We start from the raw sequence: 19,036 nt of genomic DNA, 5'->3' as shown, positions 1-19,036 counted from the left end.
CCAAATTTGCAGATGGCACCAAACTATTTAGGGTAGTGAAATCCAAAACAGATTGTTAAGAGCCCCAAAACAATCTCTCCAAACTGGGGGCATGTGTGACAAAATGGCAAACGCAGTTAAATATAAATGATGCATATTGGGGCAACCCCCCCTGCCCCCACTTCACATATATGCTGATGGGGTCTCACCTGTCAGTGACTGAATAGGACAGATTTTGGGGTTGTGGTGGACAGCTCATTGAAAGTGTTGACAGTGCAAATTCTATACTAGGGATCATTAGGAAGCACATTGAAATTAAAAATGCTAATATTATCTATCACACCCTTATACAAATCTATGCTGCAGCCAGATTTGGAGTTCTATGTACAGTTCTGGTCTCCGTATCTTAAGCACATTGTAGAACTGGAAAAGGTGCAGAAGAGGGCAACCAAGATGACCAGGGGCCTGGAGCACCTTCCTTATGAGGCAAAGCTACAAGCATCTGGAGCTTTTTAATTTGGAAAAGAGGTGACTATGGAGAGACATGATAGAGGTGCATAAAATTATGCTTAGAGCAGAGAGTGACAAAGAGAAAGTTTTCTCCGTCTTTCACAACACTAGAATCAGGGGTCATCCCATGAAACTGAAAGCCAGGAAATTTAGCACGGACAAAAGGAAGTACCCCCCCCCTTTTTTTAACACAACACATACTTAATCTATGGAATTCTCTGCCACAGGATGTAGTGATGGCCACTAGCTTAGATGGCTTTAAAAGGGGCTTAGACAAATTCATGGAGATCTATCAATGGCTACTAGTCTGGTGGCTATGCGTCTAAGTACCAATTGCAGAGGAGCCACAGCAAGAGAGAGGGCATGCCCTCAGAGCTTCTCAGAGGCATTTGGTGGGCCACTGTGGGAAACAGGATGCTGGAAATAGGCCTTGGGCCTGATCCAGCAGGGCTGTTCTTATCTCTTTGGAATGCTGTAGCAGTTTCCTGCTACAGGGGGTTGGACCAGTGCAGGGGGTTGGACGAGAAGGCAAGTGTTTCTTGTTCAGCAATATGCAAATACTATTCTGAATTGTTAGTAATATGACTGCTGCATGTACCGTCTCTGCATGCCTTTTAAGAGCAGCAGGAACAGGGTGCAGACTCGTCAGTCTGCCTACTCTGGCTTTAAAGTGGGAAAATTCAATTTAATGTGGGAGGGGGGTTGGGGGGGAGTGAAATATGGGCTTGGTAGGTGGAGCCAGTAAATGCCTATGTCCCAGTTTTTAATTAATCTCCATGAAGTACTCATTCAAAACTTTTGAAGTATTTAACATGGTATGAACAGAGCTTCATTTAACAAACAAACTCAAAGCTCAAAAGCTGTTCATGTTATATACATTTAACTAGGGCATTAGGCCTGTTGCAATAACGGGCGCTCTAGTTGGGCTCTGCCTGGGCCCGCCGCCGCCGCCCGCGGCTCCGGCCGGGCCCGCTGCCCGGCTTCCCCCGCCGCCTCCTCCTCCAGCTGGGTCCGCCACCTCCTCCAGCTTCCCCCCGGGCCCGCTTCCCCCAGGCTCCTTCTTCCCCCAGGCTGGCCGCCTTCTCTGGCCTCTCCCCCTGCCTCCTCCCGGCTGGGCCCACCGCCTCTTCCGGCTAAGCCCGCGGCTCCAGCCAGACCCACCATCTCCTGGGCCCACCGCCGCACCACCATCACTGCGGTGCCGGTGGTGCTGAGTGCGGGCCCAGTCCTCCCGTCGCGGCCGCCTCCGCCAGTGGGCTCAGCCCCCCCGCCACCGCGAGCAGGCCCAGTCTCCCCGCCGCCGCGAGCAGGCCCAGTCCTCCCGCTGCCGGTGGGCCCAGTCCCCCCGCCGTGGCCGCTGCCGCCAGTGGGGCCAGTCCCCCGCCGCCAGCCATGCTGCTCCTCGCTCACCCTTGCCCAGCCTCGAGTGCTGCCCGCGCTGGCCGCTCCCTCCCTCCTCCGCCGCCAGCAGCCACGCTCACCCCCTTCCCCGGCAACGGCCATTGTCTCCTCGCCTCCTCCGCTCCCACTCAGCCAATGAGAGGCCGTGCGCGCCACGCATGCGCAGAACAGCTCCCAGAGTCACGGACACAGACACCAAGCATTTTATTATATAGGATTACCAAAACCTATATCTAAATGAGATTTCTTATGGGGCTAAGCCATGACATCCCCAAACTACAAAAGTCTGAAATAAAAGTTAGCTGGACCAAAATTCTTAGAGCATTAACAGAAAGGCTCACTTCAGAGTGTCTTCCATGCCAATGTGATGATTATATGATTCCACTAAGCTACAAAAAGTATTGCTCTTCAGGTGCTACAGTACAGATGTTATTCTGTAGAACAATGACAAACTGCAACAATGACAAGCAGCTCAGTTTACAATAGCTAAAATGTCAGATTCATTATAAAAGAAATACTGGGGATTTTGACTGTTTAAAAAAAGGAAGTATTCTAATTTAGTAATGCTACACTTCAGCTTCTGTCTGATGTCTTGCAGACATTCGGCAGTTTCAGAAGAGGACCTGTGTTGTCCATTTTAATAAGTTTCCTTTCCTCTTATTTTTCTTCATCACTAGTAGCTAGAACCGAACATGCAAGACTATATTATTTTTCCAAGAACAGAACATAGGGTCAAGAACTAATACAAGAAAAAGCCTGTCACATAAGACAATGTCTTCCAGTTTTAATAAGGTTTTTTTCCTAAGGAAAAAACCAAGGCAGGAGGAAGAAAATCCAGAAGAGAGATTGTCTTTGTTATGGGAGTGGAGAACAGCCATCATATTTTCAGCAGTCATAAAGAGGACAATTCTGAAATTTTAGTAGGGAAGAAAACTGCACACAGACAAGGTTACAAGTCAAACCAAGAAACCACATTATAAACTCTCAAAAATAATTTCTTGAAAGAAAACAAAGTTTTGTGAAGTGAGCCTCATGTCCAAAATGGGGGGGGGGGGGGAAGGGAGACAAATTATTTCTTCTTTACTTTTTATGTCACCATTCTGTGCTGGTCTTTGACTGTAATAAAGGAATTGATTGATAGATTATGTCACCTTTAAAAGGTTTTACATAGCCAAGGACAGAAACATAGTCTCATGTTTAGTACATAATCTATGTTAATACTCATCAGCAAAACAGAGACACCTGAAACCACAGTATTAAGGCTGCACTATTACATGTACTGAACTATCAATTTTAACAGACCATAAGCACTTAAGAATTGGAACTTGAGGGTTACATTTAGAAGTCAGAACAATACATTACATAAATATAAATGGAATATTACAAAAAGGTAATTTAATTTATGCTTTATTAATTTACCCTAAACCCTGCCCATTTTTCATAAGATATCACATTGACCAGTTGATGTAAAGTACATATTTTGCTTTTCATTAAAAAAAGATGATGTTAAAAAAAGAGAAAAGATAATAGACAGGGAACTCAGAATGGCTTAAACTGTGATTCCTTCTCAGCTGAAAGAGTGAAGCATAATTGCCACAACTTTGTTGCACACTACCAACCAGCATGTAATGCCAACACCACCTGAAAATAAAAGAGAAGCATGTAGTAAGCCACTCAAACTCTTGAAAACAGGAGAAAACTGTTTCGGAAGCAAATCTGAGAACACAACTGTTAAAGAAAACACCTAAGTCTTCAATCCTAACTACACTTACTGGGATTTACTTCTGAGTAAACATGCATAGGATGGCACTATAAATAATTTTGTGACAAATAACTAATGACTTGAAAGAACTGAATGGAACCATGCACAACTAGCATGTGTAATCGATAGCATTTGTAATCTCTCTGTGCAGACCAATGCTATAATTAGATAGGTGTCCATGGGCACAATATACCAGGAGCTTCTCTAATGCAAACCTCATTGAAATTAACAGGAGTTGTACAACACTATTATCTTGTTGCATCTCCTGTTCATTTGAAGGGGGTTTGAGGAAGTGGCATTTCTGGTGGACTGTGCCCTCCGATAGCAACAGAGAACATATAAGCATGGTAGAAAAGACTGTGAAAGTATTGCCTTTAAACACAATATTTTAATGTATTAAAAGGTATCTTTAAAAAAAGACTGGTTTCTTCCAACTTCCATTGAGACACAGTAGGGCATTTCACACGACCATACGGAGGTGGGTTGAGGGGTTAGAGAGCTCCTATAGTACCAACAGATGATCAGAGCAGAATTGGCAAACCCAGGAAACACACAAGTAAGCCAGGTGAGCCATTCATGGCTAAAATGAGGAACTGGAAGCATAGAGTCCTTCAAAGGCTTTCTCAGCATACTTTGCACTGCCAGTAGACTGGAAAGCCTCATTACATCATTAGCTATGAAGGAGCAGGAGGTGGACCCAGCCCTGCTGAAGCAGCTGCAAGTATATGATGATTATAGAGATTGCTTTGCAGAGTGGCATATTCATAGATTGCAGCCCTGCAGACACAGATCTCTATTGTTTCCAGGTCTGCTAGTTCTTGGTAGCTGCTAGAAAAGGTAAGTGGAGCCACACAATCAGGAAAGTGAGGCAAGATGGCTTGCCTCTCCTCCTACCTTGATTAAGAGCAGGGTACAAAAGCTGGGCTTCCCTGCTCTGAGCAACCTGGGTTGAAGGGGTCTGGATAGTGGTTCCATACATCCATAATGACTGGGTTCTGTGCCTGCGCAGACCATGCTTCAGAATTCGTTAGCTCCTTGCAACGCCTAACCGCCAGCAGCATGTGACTGCAGTACCCTTAAGCGGCGGTTAGGCGTCCCTTTCCTCAGTTTCTTGTTGACCACCTAAGCGATCGGGTCTTCGGAAACAACTCCTCCTCAAACGTTTGTTACTTATTAAACTCATCCCAAACGGACTTTGGACCGGACAGTGGACTTCTAAATGACCTATCTGACGGATTTACCCTGATCAGACCATGGAGCTCTCATCACAACATCCTTTGGTAATATTCCCCATTCTCTTATGAGTTCCAGCAAGGACAAGACAAGGGAGAAAACCACCTTCAAGAGGTGCTGCGATTGCCATGGAAAACTCCCTTCTACTGATGGGCATGACTTCTGCCTATTCTGTTTAGGAGAGGCCCATAATATTTTGAATTGCTTGGTCTGCTGTACTTTTGACAGCTTCGGGAGCAACCCAGGCCTTTAGGAAGCCGGAGAACTCATTGCACTCCACTAAAAGAGGGGGTTCACATGGCTGCGTTATCGCATCACGCAGGATGGGACTGCAAGTCAATTTTCTCTCACCCTAGGTGTAAAGACTTCCTTAAAGGAATAAATAATCTATATCCACCAGTTAGACAGCCAGGAGAGAAATGGAGCTTGTCTCTAGTGCTTGGGGCGCTGACAGAACACCTCTTTGAGCCCATAGCTACTGTGTTATTGAAACTGACAACCTTAAAGACGCTATTCTTAGTGGCAACAACCACAGCACGGAGAGTCAGTGAGCTTAAGGCACTCCGGATAGATGAGCCATATACCAAATTTTTCAGAGACCACGTTCTTCTGCGCTTGGATCTTGACTTCAGACCGAAGATCATCTCCGACTTCCACTTGAATACAGATATCGTCTTGCCAACCTTCTTTAGAGATCCAGTGACGCCTTTGGAGACGGTGATGCATTCTCTAGATGTGAGGAGGGCACTTCTTTGCTATCTAAAGGCAACTCATCGAAGACGAGACTCCTTTTCATCTGTGAAAAAGGCCTACATAAGGGCCAGTCTCCCACTCGCCAGAAGCTGGCGTATTGGTTAGTAGAGTTGATAAAGATGGCCTATGAGCTGCAAAAAGTCACACCACCATCGATGATACGGGCCCACTCCACCAGGGCATATGCCACTTCAGCAGCACACCTAGCGGGCATCAGACTCCAGGACATCTGCTTGGCTGCTATGTGGGCATCGCACCAGACATTCATCAAACATTACACCTTAGACATTAGGATGGCAGCAGCGGCGGAGTTTGGACAGGAAGTTTTGAAGAGAGTTCTGCTGTAGCTTGCTGCTCCCGCCACTGGATGGGCAGCTCGTGATTCACCCAGTCATTATGGATGTATGGAACCACTGTTCAGATAAACAGGTTGCTTACCTGTAACAGATGATCTGGTAGTGGTTCCATACATTCATAAGACCCACCCATCCATCCCCGCTGCAGACAGAGGACAAGCTACGTCAAGGTCTACATCAACGGTCAATTTCATAGGACCAGACGACTGCAAAGTCTACATCCCAAGTCCAGTTGAACACAGTGGCTTATCGGCCACCAAGAAACTGAGGAATGGGACGCCTAACCACCGCTTTAGGGTACTACAGTCACGTGCTGCTAGCGGTTAGGCATTGCGAGGAGCTAACGAATTCTATCCGAAGCACGGTCTGCGCAGGCGCAGAACCCAGTGATTATGAATGTATGGAACCACTACCAGATCATCTGTTACAGGTAAGCAGCCTGTTTATTTTTGTGAGTTCACACAACTGTACAAACCAGAGTACAAAGTCTCCTATCTGATGCTGGTAGTTGTGTGAACAGGCCATGGTCTTAGCCACTAAACAAAGAATAAGGTACCATGACTTAAACCAATTCCAATGGAAACAAAGTTGAATGTAATAGCTGTAATTTGCTTAGATGTGTACATGTGCATACTAACTTGTTCACTCATTTTTTCCTCAGCAGAGCTGTCCTATTTGACATAAGGAGCCAGTGAGAAAGGGCTACTGGGTTTCCAGGGAGGAAGCCCTAATGAGCTTACCTCCCCCACAGATGATCATTCTGTCCCTGGGTGGGCAGATCATCCACACACATGAGCACTGGCTGGTTGCTGCTGGCAGCTCTGAGAGTCCGAGTGTCGAGATGCATTACCCCGCCCCCTGGAACTCCAATAATGCATCGCATGAGTGCACAGTGCATTATGAGGATCTCCCCTCCCTGAGTCTCCTAGCTGTGACAGACGGCCCAAAAAAACGAGGTAAAGGGAGCACTCGCACCCTTATCTTCATTTTCAAGGGTGGCTCCGTAGACGGTTTGCTGCCGGGATTGCTGAGTTCTCTCTCTCTCACACACACACACACACACACACACACACACACACACACACACACACACACACACACCCTGGGCTGGGCTCCCTTTTGAATAGCTTCTAAGTGTCTATATATTCAGAACCTTAGCAAGAAGCTACTTTAAGCCTTTCTTTGGGAATTAATACTGTTGCAGTACATCCCAGCTAGCTTACCAGGGTTCCTCACTGCCCTCCTCTTGGGAGGATTACAGCAGAGTACACAGAACCTTTTCAAGCCATTTGTCAAAGAAGAACCTAACACAAGCTGTTCAGGATCTTCCCACTGAGACCTAGATTGCGCCCAGTCTCCTTGGCCTAATCAAGAGAATCCCTTTCAATAACCTCTGTGTTTTCCCTCCGTTCCTAACCCACTGTTGCGCTGGCAGAAGAATCAAGGGCTTCACCTCAACCTACAGAACAGGAGACAAGGGAAGCAGACACACCAAGAAGCCAACCACTAGATTCTCTTATCACAGCAGGAGTACATGGTATGGAAGTAGAAACCAAAACCACTGTTGGGTGTGTTGGAGGGGCACACCTTGAAGCTTTAGGCTGACATTTTAGAAGTCTGAATACCTGTATGAACTATGGAGCAAAGGCCATTTCATACATTTTAAGGCACATACCTAAGTAGTTTTAAATGTACATTTAAAACGTTAAGTGTGAATGCAGCATATACACATATCATACATACAGGTTTGCATGAGGGAGGTGGGATTGACTGAGGAATATGTATTTTGTGGCAAACCCAGGTTTGATGCCATGTAATGCGTGAAATGTCCTCTTAGTTAGGAGTTCTGGAAATTGCTTTGAGGAGTAAATGTCTAGTTTCTGAAATTTTTACAATTGCCCCTCTTTGATTCAAAGACAACTAAGGATTGAATAATATGAACCTTTATTACTACTAGACATTTATATCTTAACTTTCAGTCACAAAAAGACCCCCAAGGTGGCCTTATTTTCTTTATATATATTTCTCTTAGACATACCCATTGCTAATCCCATGTGTGGCAGCTCTCACAAGAGTTTGCTAGCAGCTGCTGAGAGCGACAGGGATGGGTGAGAGGAAGAATATGGCAGTGGCTGGCCTGCTGAAGAAAACTGTGGGCAGGAGGGGGCCATGGCCGGCAGCTGGATGGCTGGTGGCTGCGATGGCTGGCAGCTGGATGGTTGGCTGGCAGGCAGAAAACGGCGGAGGGGGGTGGCGAGAAAGAGGAAGAAGGTGGTTGTGGGGAGAAGAATGTGTATGCGGGCGGGTGAAAAAGGAGGTGGCGGCGGGCCGGGCCGGCAAACTAGAGGCGCAGATACTCTGTGCTTGGCCCAGCTAGTTACTTAATTATTTATTCAATTTATATGCAGCTTTTCATTAAAACTAGCTGAGCCAGGCGCAGAGTATCTGCGCCTCCGCTGGCCCGCTTCTCCCCACAGACCTGCTTCTTCCACCCTGCCCGCCTGCGATTTCTGGCTGGTGGGCCAGCCGGAAAGCAGGCCCACCACCTCCTCCCTCCCGCCAATTCCCAGCAGCCGGGCTGGCCCACCACCACTTGCTGGCGAGAGCAGCCCGCTTCTTCTGCCCCCGCTCCTGCCCAGCGCTTTCTGGCTGGTGAGCTGGAAATCTGACCTATCACCTCCTTCCACCAGCCAATTTCCAGTGGCTGGGTCGGCCCACCGCCACCTGCTGCTCCCAGTGGCTGGGCACCCACTGGCAGCCAGCACCCCTATTTTCTCCCCATCCTGTTGCTAATTGTCAACTGTTCACAAACTCTCGCGAGAGCTGCCACACATGGGATTAGCAACGGGTACACCTAGGAGAAATAAATATATAGATAGATAATCTCAAAGTGGTTTATAATATAATTAAAACAATACATAATTAAAATACAAAAGGTAAGATAATATAAATACAAAAATAATCTCTATTTAAAAATGTAATAACCCATTTTAAAAATATACATAAAACACAGAACAGCAGCAGCAGTAAGAACAATACTTTCAATCAAATGCCTTAGTGAACAGCCACATCTTTACTTTTTTCTTAAAACTGTCAAGGGGACTGGGGAGTGGAAGCCAGCTGGGAGACCATTCAATTATGAGTGGCCTCCTTAAAGGTTTGCCCCGTGGCCACCATACAAACACCAGTTTGTACTGGAGCCAGTAGTTTGTAGCCTGCTACAACTTAGCAAACTAAGTAGAATCAGCTAGTTTTGTGGTAGCAAGCATGACTTGTCCCCATAGCTAAGCAGAGTCTGCCCTGGTTGCATATGAAAGGGAGACTAGAAGTGTGATCACTGTAAGATATTCCCCTCAGGGGATGGAGCTGCTCTGGGAAGAGCAGAAGGTTCCAAGTTCCCTCCCTGGCATCTCCAAGATAGGGCTGAGAGAGATTCCTGCCTGCAACCTTGGAGAAGCCGCTGCCAGTCTGTGAAGACAATACTGAGCTAGATAGACCAATGGTCTGACTCAGTATATGGCAGCTTCCTATATTCATAATCTACCAGTGCTTGGGAATCTGGGAATGCAGGGCACATAGTAATGTGTTTGAAATTTCTTGATCATATGTAAAATATTATGATAGGAACGAGATCTGAAATTCCTATAAAAGCTTGAGAAGCAGTTTATGTACTATAGTCTTACCTGCCACTCCTGTAGGAAAAGCTACTAGACGTTCTAAAGGAGCTAACCATTTGCTTGGAAGCACAGTAACTGGTTCGGAGTAATACTTCCAAATCAGTGAAATCATTAAGGCAGCCTGAAATAAAAACAGTTGTTACATGACAAACTAGAAGAAGTGAAACCTAAGATTTCTTATTCATTTAGCTGCATGCAATCAGCTCTTTTAAGCTTAAGATGTCTGTGTTGTCATTGAACAACTCAATGCCAAATGTTAATGTAAACAATGACTATGTGATCTCAAAATCAGTGTTGCAAAGCGAGATCACTAGTCCCTTGACCTATAAGCAAGATCATTTCTTCCTCAACAAATGCCAGAATCACAGCCCTGGTGACTTATATAGATCTGCAAGGAGGCACTTTACAAGCAGGAGAAATGGCACCCCCTGGACTGACCTCCTCAGCATCCAGGGAACTGGACAAGGCTCCACATTTATCCAAAAGTGATAAACAAAACAATAACCGGGTGCCACCAAGAGTCAGAGTTAGGGGAGCATATGGCCCAGTTCTCCCTGAGATGTTAAATACGTGCCTAGGAACTGTAACTTGCTAGTGGAGGCACAACATAACTGAATGCTTCTCCATACAAAACCATACCCTCCCTATAGAAAACTAGCATGTCAGGAAGAAGACTTGGCTCAACCCCGTCTTCTTGACATTTAGTTTTTGATATGCAGGTCATTTGTTTCAGAATAGAAAAGATTTTATCTATTATTGTGCATGACTGAGAAATCATATTCAATTTAATACTAATTTAGAACTTTGAATATAGCCACTATAATCTTCTTTATATATATTTCTCTAAGGAGCACCAATCACTAAACCCATGTGTGTCAGCTCTCGTGAGAGTTTGTGAGCAGCTGGCGATTAGCGATGGGGATGGGTGGCCAGGGCGGCCGCAGAAGAGAAGTGGCAGCCAGGCTGGCCGGCTGCAGAGGAGAAGCAGCGGCCAGGCTGGCCGCTGAAGGAGAACAAACTGGGGCTCGGGGGGAGAGAACAAAATGGGGCTGAAGTGCGCGGGGGTGGGGGACGAGAGACAGGGAGAACTAGGGGTGCAGATGCTCTGCGGCAGGTTAGCTAGCATACACTATTTTTATACGATGTACTCCTCTATAGCCCAGTTTTACTTACTTGTAAAATGTAGAATACAATATTTATTACCCACTTTATTTTGGCTAGTTGAGCTGTACGTGTTTTCACTGTTAAAAGAAACAGATAGTGTCAGTTATGTAAACAGATACAAATAAACACATCTCTTCTGACAAGTCATACTTTTCTTTTAAAGAATTCTTTTTAAGGTTCAAGCCTTCAAAAGGAATGTCATTGGAATACAGGAAGATGCCTGATGCAGAACTGACCAATGGTTCATCTAGGTCAATATGGCTTACCCTGACTGGCAGCAGCAACCTGGGGTTGGTGGAGACCTTCTAAAACAAATTTAAATACAAGTACATCCTATTGTGTGCAGTCTCAAAAATTATTGCATGGAAGGAATTTTGCTAAGTGACATGAGGAAAGCCACTCAAAAGTCAGACTGGAATTAAACGGACAAGTTAGGCAATGCAAGATTCATGATATAAACTAGCCACTGCCAACTGGTGTGCCAACCCCATCCCAAACTATGGCCCTGATTGTTGTTACCAGTGGCTGACATGATGACTTAGTCACATTGAAATTAAAAGGACAAGTTAGGTCTAACTTGTCCTTTTAATTTCAATGTGACTACGTCATCATGTCAACCACTGGTAACAACAATCAGGGCCATAGTTTGGGATGGGGTTGGCACACCAGTTGGCAGTGGCTAGTTTATATCATTAATCTTGCATCATGGAAAGAGAAGGCTTCTTCTATGAGTCTTCACCTTTCGATTCAAAAGAATGACAGGCAGTAATTACAGAGATATAAAGAAAACCCTACAGGCAACATTCTCTCAAACTGTCCAGTAAAAATTAAACTTGCTCTTGGACCTTCCAGTGTTATGGTCAATGACTGCAAAGATCCCGGAATGGCAGAAAAGGTCTTGGGCATTTGGCAGTTATTTTAGTTTTATTATAAGTAGTTTAAAAGAAAACAACCCACTTCAGTTTAAGCCTACAGTATTGCTTTTGTTTAGGTTAGCTATTGGGAAGGAAAAGTTGGGAAGCATAAGGAAGAAAGACTGCAGGACCCATTCTGAAAACATGTAGGTTGAAAACAAGCATGCTAATTGAGCCCCCACAATTCTAGTGGTAAAGCTGGCTTATTTGAGAGAAACACAAGTTCTAGGGGCAGTAATTAATAAGGACGAGCTTGAAGTGTTTCGGCACCTCTATTTTCATGTGCTGTAACGCTTGGAGCTGCCCCAGCCGAATTGTTTCGGCTGGGGGAGAGCAAGCACTTTAAAAGGAGGAAGGCGGTGCAGCTCTGCTGTCCCCCACCATCCCAGAGAGGCGCTGTTTGTGTGAAGCAGATGTCATCTTGAGTGGTCAGCAACACTGAGCACTCAAGATAGTGTCCGCAAATGCTCAGACGCCATTTCCTGCTGCGAACAGGGAACTTCCTGTTCCTAAGCAAATGCAGCTGGCAAACAGAGAGCCTGGCTGCTTCATACAAACAGTCATAAAAACAGCACCACTCTGGGACGGCGGACCTTCCTTCCCCTTTTTAAAGTGTCCGCTCTCCACTGCCTTAGATGTGCATGAAATGTGCACATCCCTAGTAATTAACAAGGGTATAATCAAAATCAGAAAATGAAAATGAAGGCTAGCATTCTGGATCAACCCCATCACTGCCTTGATGGTGACACATTACTGATCCACAGAACTGGATTGTTTTGATATAGTCATGTTTTGTACTGTGTATGAAGTTCAAACAAGAAAGGCCCCAGCAGAGGCAGTCTTAATGAAGATAACAAGAATAAAACGAAGAAGGGGAAAAAGATGTACCAGTAAGGACAGACTGACAATGAAAAAAATGTAAAAGAAAATAAGTGGCAGATATGTACCATGAGTCTTGAGCTTGTCAGTCATTTTGTTAATTTTCCTTTCCAATCTGGCATATCTGGCAAATTCATCCATCATACTAATGGTAGAAAGTTCTTGCTTCATGTTTTGAATTTCAGATCTCATCTGTGATTCCTGTTCAGCATCCTTTTGTAGCAATCTGGATATCTAACAAAGAAAAGACGACACCTGAATTTAAGTGTAATTTTGTTATTTTGAAATTAAAATGGGTACATTAAAAAAAGGTATTGCTCAAAATAAACTTCCTTCTCACTAGCCTTTAAGTTGCTTTCCTTAACAAGCTTGATCCAGACAGATGCACCATGAAGCATGTCTAAAAATGAAGATTTTTTTTATCCACCCTGCTAGTGATTTAAATCGTGATTTAAATCGTGATTTAAATCAGTTTGATTTAAATCAAATCCACCCTGCATTTAAAACACTAGTTTGAATAACAATCTGCCCTAACCCCATTTCCACTGGTAGAACTTGAAATACACCTACATATATCTGCTTCAGTGGCAGAACCGAGCTGCTATGCCAGTGAAATATTACATCAATGTACTGTAACTGAATTGCTGGCATAGCTTTGGCTAGTGAAGACCTCAAAATGGGGATGTGGGCGAGATGAGGAAGAGCAAAGTTATGTCAAATCCTCTACCCCGTCCAGACTCTGGACACATCCCCAACAAAGGTATAATGTTACACCAGCTTCAGAGGTGGTACAAGTCAAAAGACACCAACTAAAATCTATAGAGAACAAAAATACCATTGATCTACCCCCACCTCCTGCTTCATCCACCCTGCCATGATGTAGTATAGAATTCAGATTAACAGTCACAGAACATCTTGAGCAGTATATAAATTCCCGATAGGGAGACCATAACTTAGATGATATCATCACATGCCCTTTCTCTCTGATCCATGTTGTGAGCAAAAGGACCCATGTGCAACACACAGGGGGGGAGTTTTGGTGATAGCAAATACATAAAGAAGATGGCAATTATGAAACTATGAAGACAGCAACTATTGCACAAACAACCTTCTGCCCTTGAAACATATATGAGATGAGCACTTTGCTAACATTTGTCATCTTAGAATTCTTATTACTGGTACCTCAGGACACCGGACACAAATTCTCAATCAGAATTTCCGCTCTGTCAATTCACAGTGGTGGGGGCAGTAGGCTGTTTGTGCAAAATGCACCATTGTCCTTCTCCAATACCCGTTGCCCACAGATGCAAAGGATGCAAGGACAATGCACCCCAGACAAATAAGCAAGTGGGGAGGGAGTTCCATGCCTCAGTTTGAATGCTGCAAATGTCTCTCCCCCATCCCTTTCAGTATTGTCAGATATGTCTTGGCTAACCATTACTCCCTCCCTCACAATCAGAAGCAGTGCCTACCAAACAGGGTAAGCAGTCTGTTGCTGAATGCCAGGCACTCTGCTCCAACCATTGTTATTGCTGCTCAGACCAGGGGCGTAATTACCATTAGGCAGGGGGAGGCAGTCGTCTGGGGGCCCCACTGCCTTGAGGGGCCCCCCAGAGACACCTCACATGACTCCCCATTGCCCCCTGCCCAGCCCCAAGACCCTTCAGCCACTTGCGCTGTTTGCTCTCTCTCCTGCTTTGTCGTCCTGGTCGGAAATCAAAGCAGCAGGCAAGCTGCTTTTCTCCCCGCCTCTCAGCTGATTGGTGGGTGGGCGGGGCTTCCAGGGAGGCCTCCGTGAAGCCTGAATTCGAGCAGACTGGCAAGCCCCAGGAAGAAGGCTGGCAGTCAGAGTGGCCACTACAGCTCTCTGCAGCAGACCCTCTTCCCAGGCCAGACAGCTCAGCCTTTGCCAGGTAGAATATGAATTCCTTTTTGTGGTTACACTCCCCCCACCCCCTATATAGGGATCTGCTTGCCATAGGGCTTTGATGGGGGGGGGGGGAGACTGAGAAGTCTCTGAATATTTAATTTAAAACTGATTGGAAAATTTGCTGGCTTAAAAAAACCCCTCTAAAAAGTCCTATAAGTGGCTTGTTTCATGGCAGGAAATTACAAAAACTTCTGGAACAAATTTATTTATGTATTAATTAATTAATTCATTCATTCATTCATAAATACACTTATGTTCAAGTTGTTTTGCAACCCAGGTCTGAGTGAGAACTGAGACATGAGTGAGAACTGTGATGCATGTGTTGTGCTTTTATATTTTTTCCCCTTAGGGTAAATCTGGCCAACATGTGAATGCAGCACCTCCATTCCAGAGGAGATGTGTGTTAAAGGGCTTTAAAAGCCTCTTGTGAAAAACCTCCTGGAATCAAACTTTACTGAATTGGTTCAGAATTCTGAGAAAACAAACATAGGCTCACCCTGCATGGTTGAAAGTCTCCTTTGCTAATCTGCAGCAAGGGGCCCATTTTAATAATTAGTGTTTCTAGTGTCTTCTCATTTGCTCAATTTTGTACGTCTGTTTTTTGTATGTTTTGAATGAGGACAGAAATGTGAGAATAAAAGTCCCCTGCTAACTGGGCAAAGAGGCACCTTTTTCTCTTTGTAAACCGCCCTGAGCCATTTTTGGAAGGGCGGTATAGAAATCGAATTAATAATAATAATAATAATAATAATAATAATAAAAAAAAATTTCTCGGCGGGGGGGGGCCATTTAAGAATCTTGTCTCAGGGCCCACTCCAACCTAGTTACGCCCCTGGCTCAGACACTCTTGACTTTTCTGTTTTTTAGGATCACAGCCTGGCCACCTGAAGTAGAAAAGTCACTGCAAACAGAGTGTAACTTTCCACAGGGCAAAGAAGCAAGGGCACCACTGCACAGGCACTCGGTGTCTTTGCTTTTCATAGGCAGCTTTCCAACAGGGGCAGAGGACAGGCCCTTCCACATGCCCAGGACTGTGCAGACCACAAAGAAAGCCCATAGCATGTTCAGTAGCAATGGCCAATTTGATTTCAGTTGTTCCTATGTAGAGTTAAGAAATTAAGAACAGCCCTGGTGGATCAAGCCCAAGGCCTATCTAATCCAGCATCCTGTTTCACACAGTGGCCCACCAGATGCCTCTAGGAAACCCACAAGCAAGAGGTGAGGGCATTCCCTCTCTCCTGCTGTTGCTCCCCTAAAACTGGTATTTAGAGGCATCCTGCCTCTGAGGCTAGGGTTCTGCCTCTGAGGCTAGATAGGCTTGCTAAGCGACTTGCTCCAGATAGGCTTCTGTAGCTTTGCAAGGTCCTTGGCAGGCAGTTACAGCACAGGTGAAGCCTGACCCAAATACCACCTGCTACTCCGCTGTCATTCAGCTTACAAAGACACAGGGACCATGTGAGCTTCAGCAAGGATGAGGGAGGGAGGTTCCTCAGGGTTCACAAGCAGCCCCAGTCACTACTATGATAAATCAGTCAGTTTGCAGAGGGAAACAACTGCTGAGTTGGTGGACTAACCAGCAGCATGCACAGTTAATCCTCCAAGTGAGCATAGGGTGTGTATTGCTCTCAGGCCTGTTCAACTTAGGCCCCCCAGCTGTTTTTGGACTACAGCTCCCATAATTCCCAGTCACAGTGGCCAATAGCCAAGGATTATGGGAGTTGTAGGCCAACATCTGTAGAAGGGCCGAAGTTGAGCAACCTTGTGCTAGATGAAGGACTTTATGGAAAAGATAGGTTGTGTCATGTGGGAGTCAAGTGACTGTCCTATGCAGTGCTTCCTCTGATTAGATCAAGTTAAAATCTCTCACATGTCTTTGTTTGTGGTCCCTCCAAGCCCTTCCCAGCGGAAGCTCATATCTCAGGTTTGAACCTGTAACCTTTTATACTTGGGATCTGTGGTGTTAGAATGAGTTAGAATTTCATAGGCAGCCTTTGTGTTGCTAGGTTGTGCATGAAGAGGCTGCGAGATGGAAATGCCCCCTCATCCTTCAGCTATCTTTTACATGATCCCCACCACACGTTAAGGTCATCTGGGGAGGTTCGTCTCCAGTTACCACCGGTTCATTTGGTGGCGACTCAGAGGCGGGCCTTCTCTGTAGCTGCTCCTGGGCTGTGGAATGTACTCCCAGCAGAAATTCATAATCTTAATTCTTTACTGTCCTTCAAGAGAGCCCTTAAAACCCATCTGTTTGGCCTGGCCTTTCAAGGTTTTTAATTAGTTTTAATGTTAACCTGGTTTTCAGGGTTTTAATTGTTTTGATAGTTTAATTGTTTTTAAGATGTTTTTAAATTGGTGTTTATATTTGTATTGCTGTTTTAATTGAGTTGATCTGTAGATTGGGCATAGGGGTTCAAAGGCCTGATTCTTGTTGTTGCTGTTTTCCCTGACATGCATATTTCTGGTCAGAAGGTGAGTCTGGCCTTTATTATACCATTTCTGGGATTTAACACAGCTTGCCAATTCCTCATCCTGATCCTGCAGGGGTTCTGCTAGCTCTCTGTCCAGCTTTTTGCTGCCTGTACTACCATAGCTCATGCAGTCGAGGGCACTGTAGCATCCTTGTCAAATAGCTTACATATGCTGATGTCATGGGTGTGTGTCCCCATCACCATGTGCCTGGTCCACATGGGTGTTGTTGGCATGCTGTGACATAACAGATGTGTGCTGGCAGTATTGCCAAGGATACTGGAGAAGCAGCTGGTGGCAATGTGACTTTTGGGTTTTTCACCCGGGCTCTTCTCCTCTCCTATGCTGGACTAACACAGGATTCTGAATATGTTAGGCTGACAAGAGCAGGACACTTGCCTAATTGGCCCTCCTGCCCCTTTAAAAAAATAATCTGCCACACATGTGGAATAGAAAAACAATGACAAAGGGACTAAGCAATGGTCCAACTTATGCATTTAAAAAGGGAATCCGATGAGATTCAAAAGTTGTTTCCTTGACAAAGAGTGCCTATCTATAACAAAGTTTGAAAATACGTGCCATAAAGGTCAAGAAATTATACTTGGAACACAATCATAACATGATTTCTCAAGAGTAAACCCCATTGAATTCAATGGTTATTTAACCTCTAGAACATTTAGAACTGCAGTTTTAATTCATTTAAGAAATGTAGATCTACAGTTGCTTACATGGTCTATTTAACTGCAGAACATTGCCATTATATGATAAAGTATTATATGGTTGTTATTAAAACAGAATGGGATGTAAAGACTAAGGATCCAAATTGAGTACTTCTCCCCTTACATCTAAGCTTTTTGCCACTCCTATTTATCTCTAGTAATCTATTAATCTATGTCTGTGGGTCATGTCAATACATCTTATTTATTTATTCTTTTATGTGTAAGCCTTCAAACTTTTGTTGAAAAGTGGTATATAAATATTGGTAGTAGCAGCAGCAAAGGTGCCACATTCGGACCTTGACATTCTTTCTGTAGTTTTACAGTAAGGCTGTATATGCAGCAGTGGTGCCTTTCACTCTATTACCCAACCAGTCCAGCTGCTTTCTCAGGCAAGAGAACAGTGTGCAAAATACCTTCATGCGGTCCAGGGTTGCTTCACACATTACATAGGTCTACTAATTCACTCAATAAGAGCTTTCAGCCAATCCCAGCTTCTTGAAAAATATATCTGTATCATATTTTGCAGGCATGTTTGTTGCATTCTTGCTTTATATTTTTAAGTGTGTGTGCATGCTTCTTCATGCATTTTAGAAGTTCCCATTTGAGACACGCACACCGCATACAATGGGAAGTATCTGGAACATAGGAAACTGCCATATACTGAGTCAGACCATTGGTCTATCTAGCTCAGTATTGTCTTCACAGACTGGCAGTGGCTTCTCCAAGGTTGCAGGCAGGAATCTCTCTCAGCCCTATCTTGGAGAAGCCAGGGAGAGAACTTGAAACCTTCTGCTCTTCCCAGAGCAGCTTCATCCCCTGAGGGGAATATCTTGCAGTGCTCACACATCACGTCTTCCATTCAGATTCAACCAGGGCAGACCCTGCTTAGCTATGGGGACAAGTCATGCTTGCCACCACAAGACCAGCTCTCCTCTCCTCAGAAAGGTTAGTCAAGACTAAGTCCTATTGAAATTAATGCCTGGCACTTGCCGATTACTAGCTTCTCATTTATTTCAACAGTGCTACCTAGTCTGGATGTCATCTCAAGTGGTTTTTAAGCTACGCTTAGAGTTTCACCAAATTGGAGAAACAGTCCAGAATCCCCAAGTCATCCCTATACACTTCACTGTATCTGCCATAAGAGCTCAACAGGGCAATCGATGCACAATAAGCATCTCTTACGAAAAAGCAAACAAACAAAAAAGAGACACTGCTATGAGATACATACGATCACCACTGTAGTCTACATACATTAATACAAAACGATCATTCTACTTTCCACTAATTTGCTAA

At 44.7% G+C, this 19,036-nt stretch overlaps 1 protein-coding gene across 1 annotated transcript in view; it reads right to left on the bottom strand.

Annotated features, from left to right (window-relative positions):
• Window positions 1–2,079: 2,079 nt before the first annotated feature.
• GET1 (guided entry of tail-anchored proteins factor 1) overlaps window positions 2,080–19,036 on the bottom strand; it is an 18,603-nt gene continuing 1,646 nt past the window's right edge. The window contains exons 3-6 of the mRNA XM_053310493.1: window positions 12,697–12,862; window positions 10,845–10,912; window positions 9,678–9,792; window positions 2,080–3,531 (exon numbers count right to left, since the gene is read on the bottom strand). Of these exons, the coding sequence (XP_053166468.1) occupies window positions 3,458–3,531; window positions 9,678–9,792; window positions 10,845–10,912; window positions 12,697–12,862 (423 nt within the window). The 3' untranslated portion in view covers window positions 2,080–3,457. The remainder of the gene's footprint in view (window positions 3,532–9,677; window positions 9,793–10,844; window positions 10,913–12,696; window positions 12,863–19,036) is intronic.

Source organism: Hemicordylus capensis, chromosome 3 (genome assembly GCF_027244095.1).
Source record: "Hemicordylus capensis ecotype Gifberg chromosome 3, rHemCap1.1.pri, whole genome shotgun sequence".
NCBI classification, from domain to species: domain Eukaryota; kingdom Metazoa; phylum Chordata; class Lepidosauria; order Squamata; family Cordylidae; genus Hemicordylus; species Hemicordylus capensis.
Note: the sequence above shows the minus strand (reverse complement) of the source record. Positions and strands in the feature narration are given on the sequence as shown.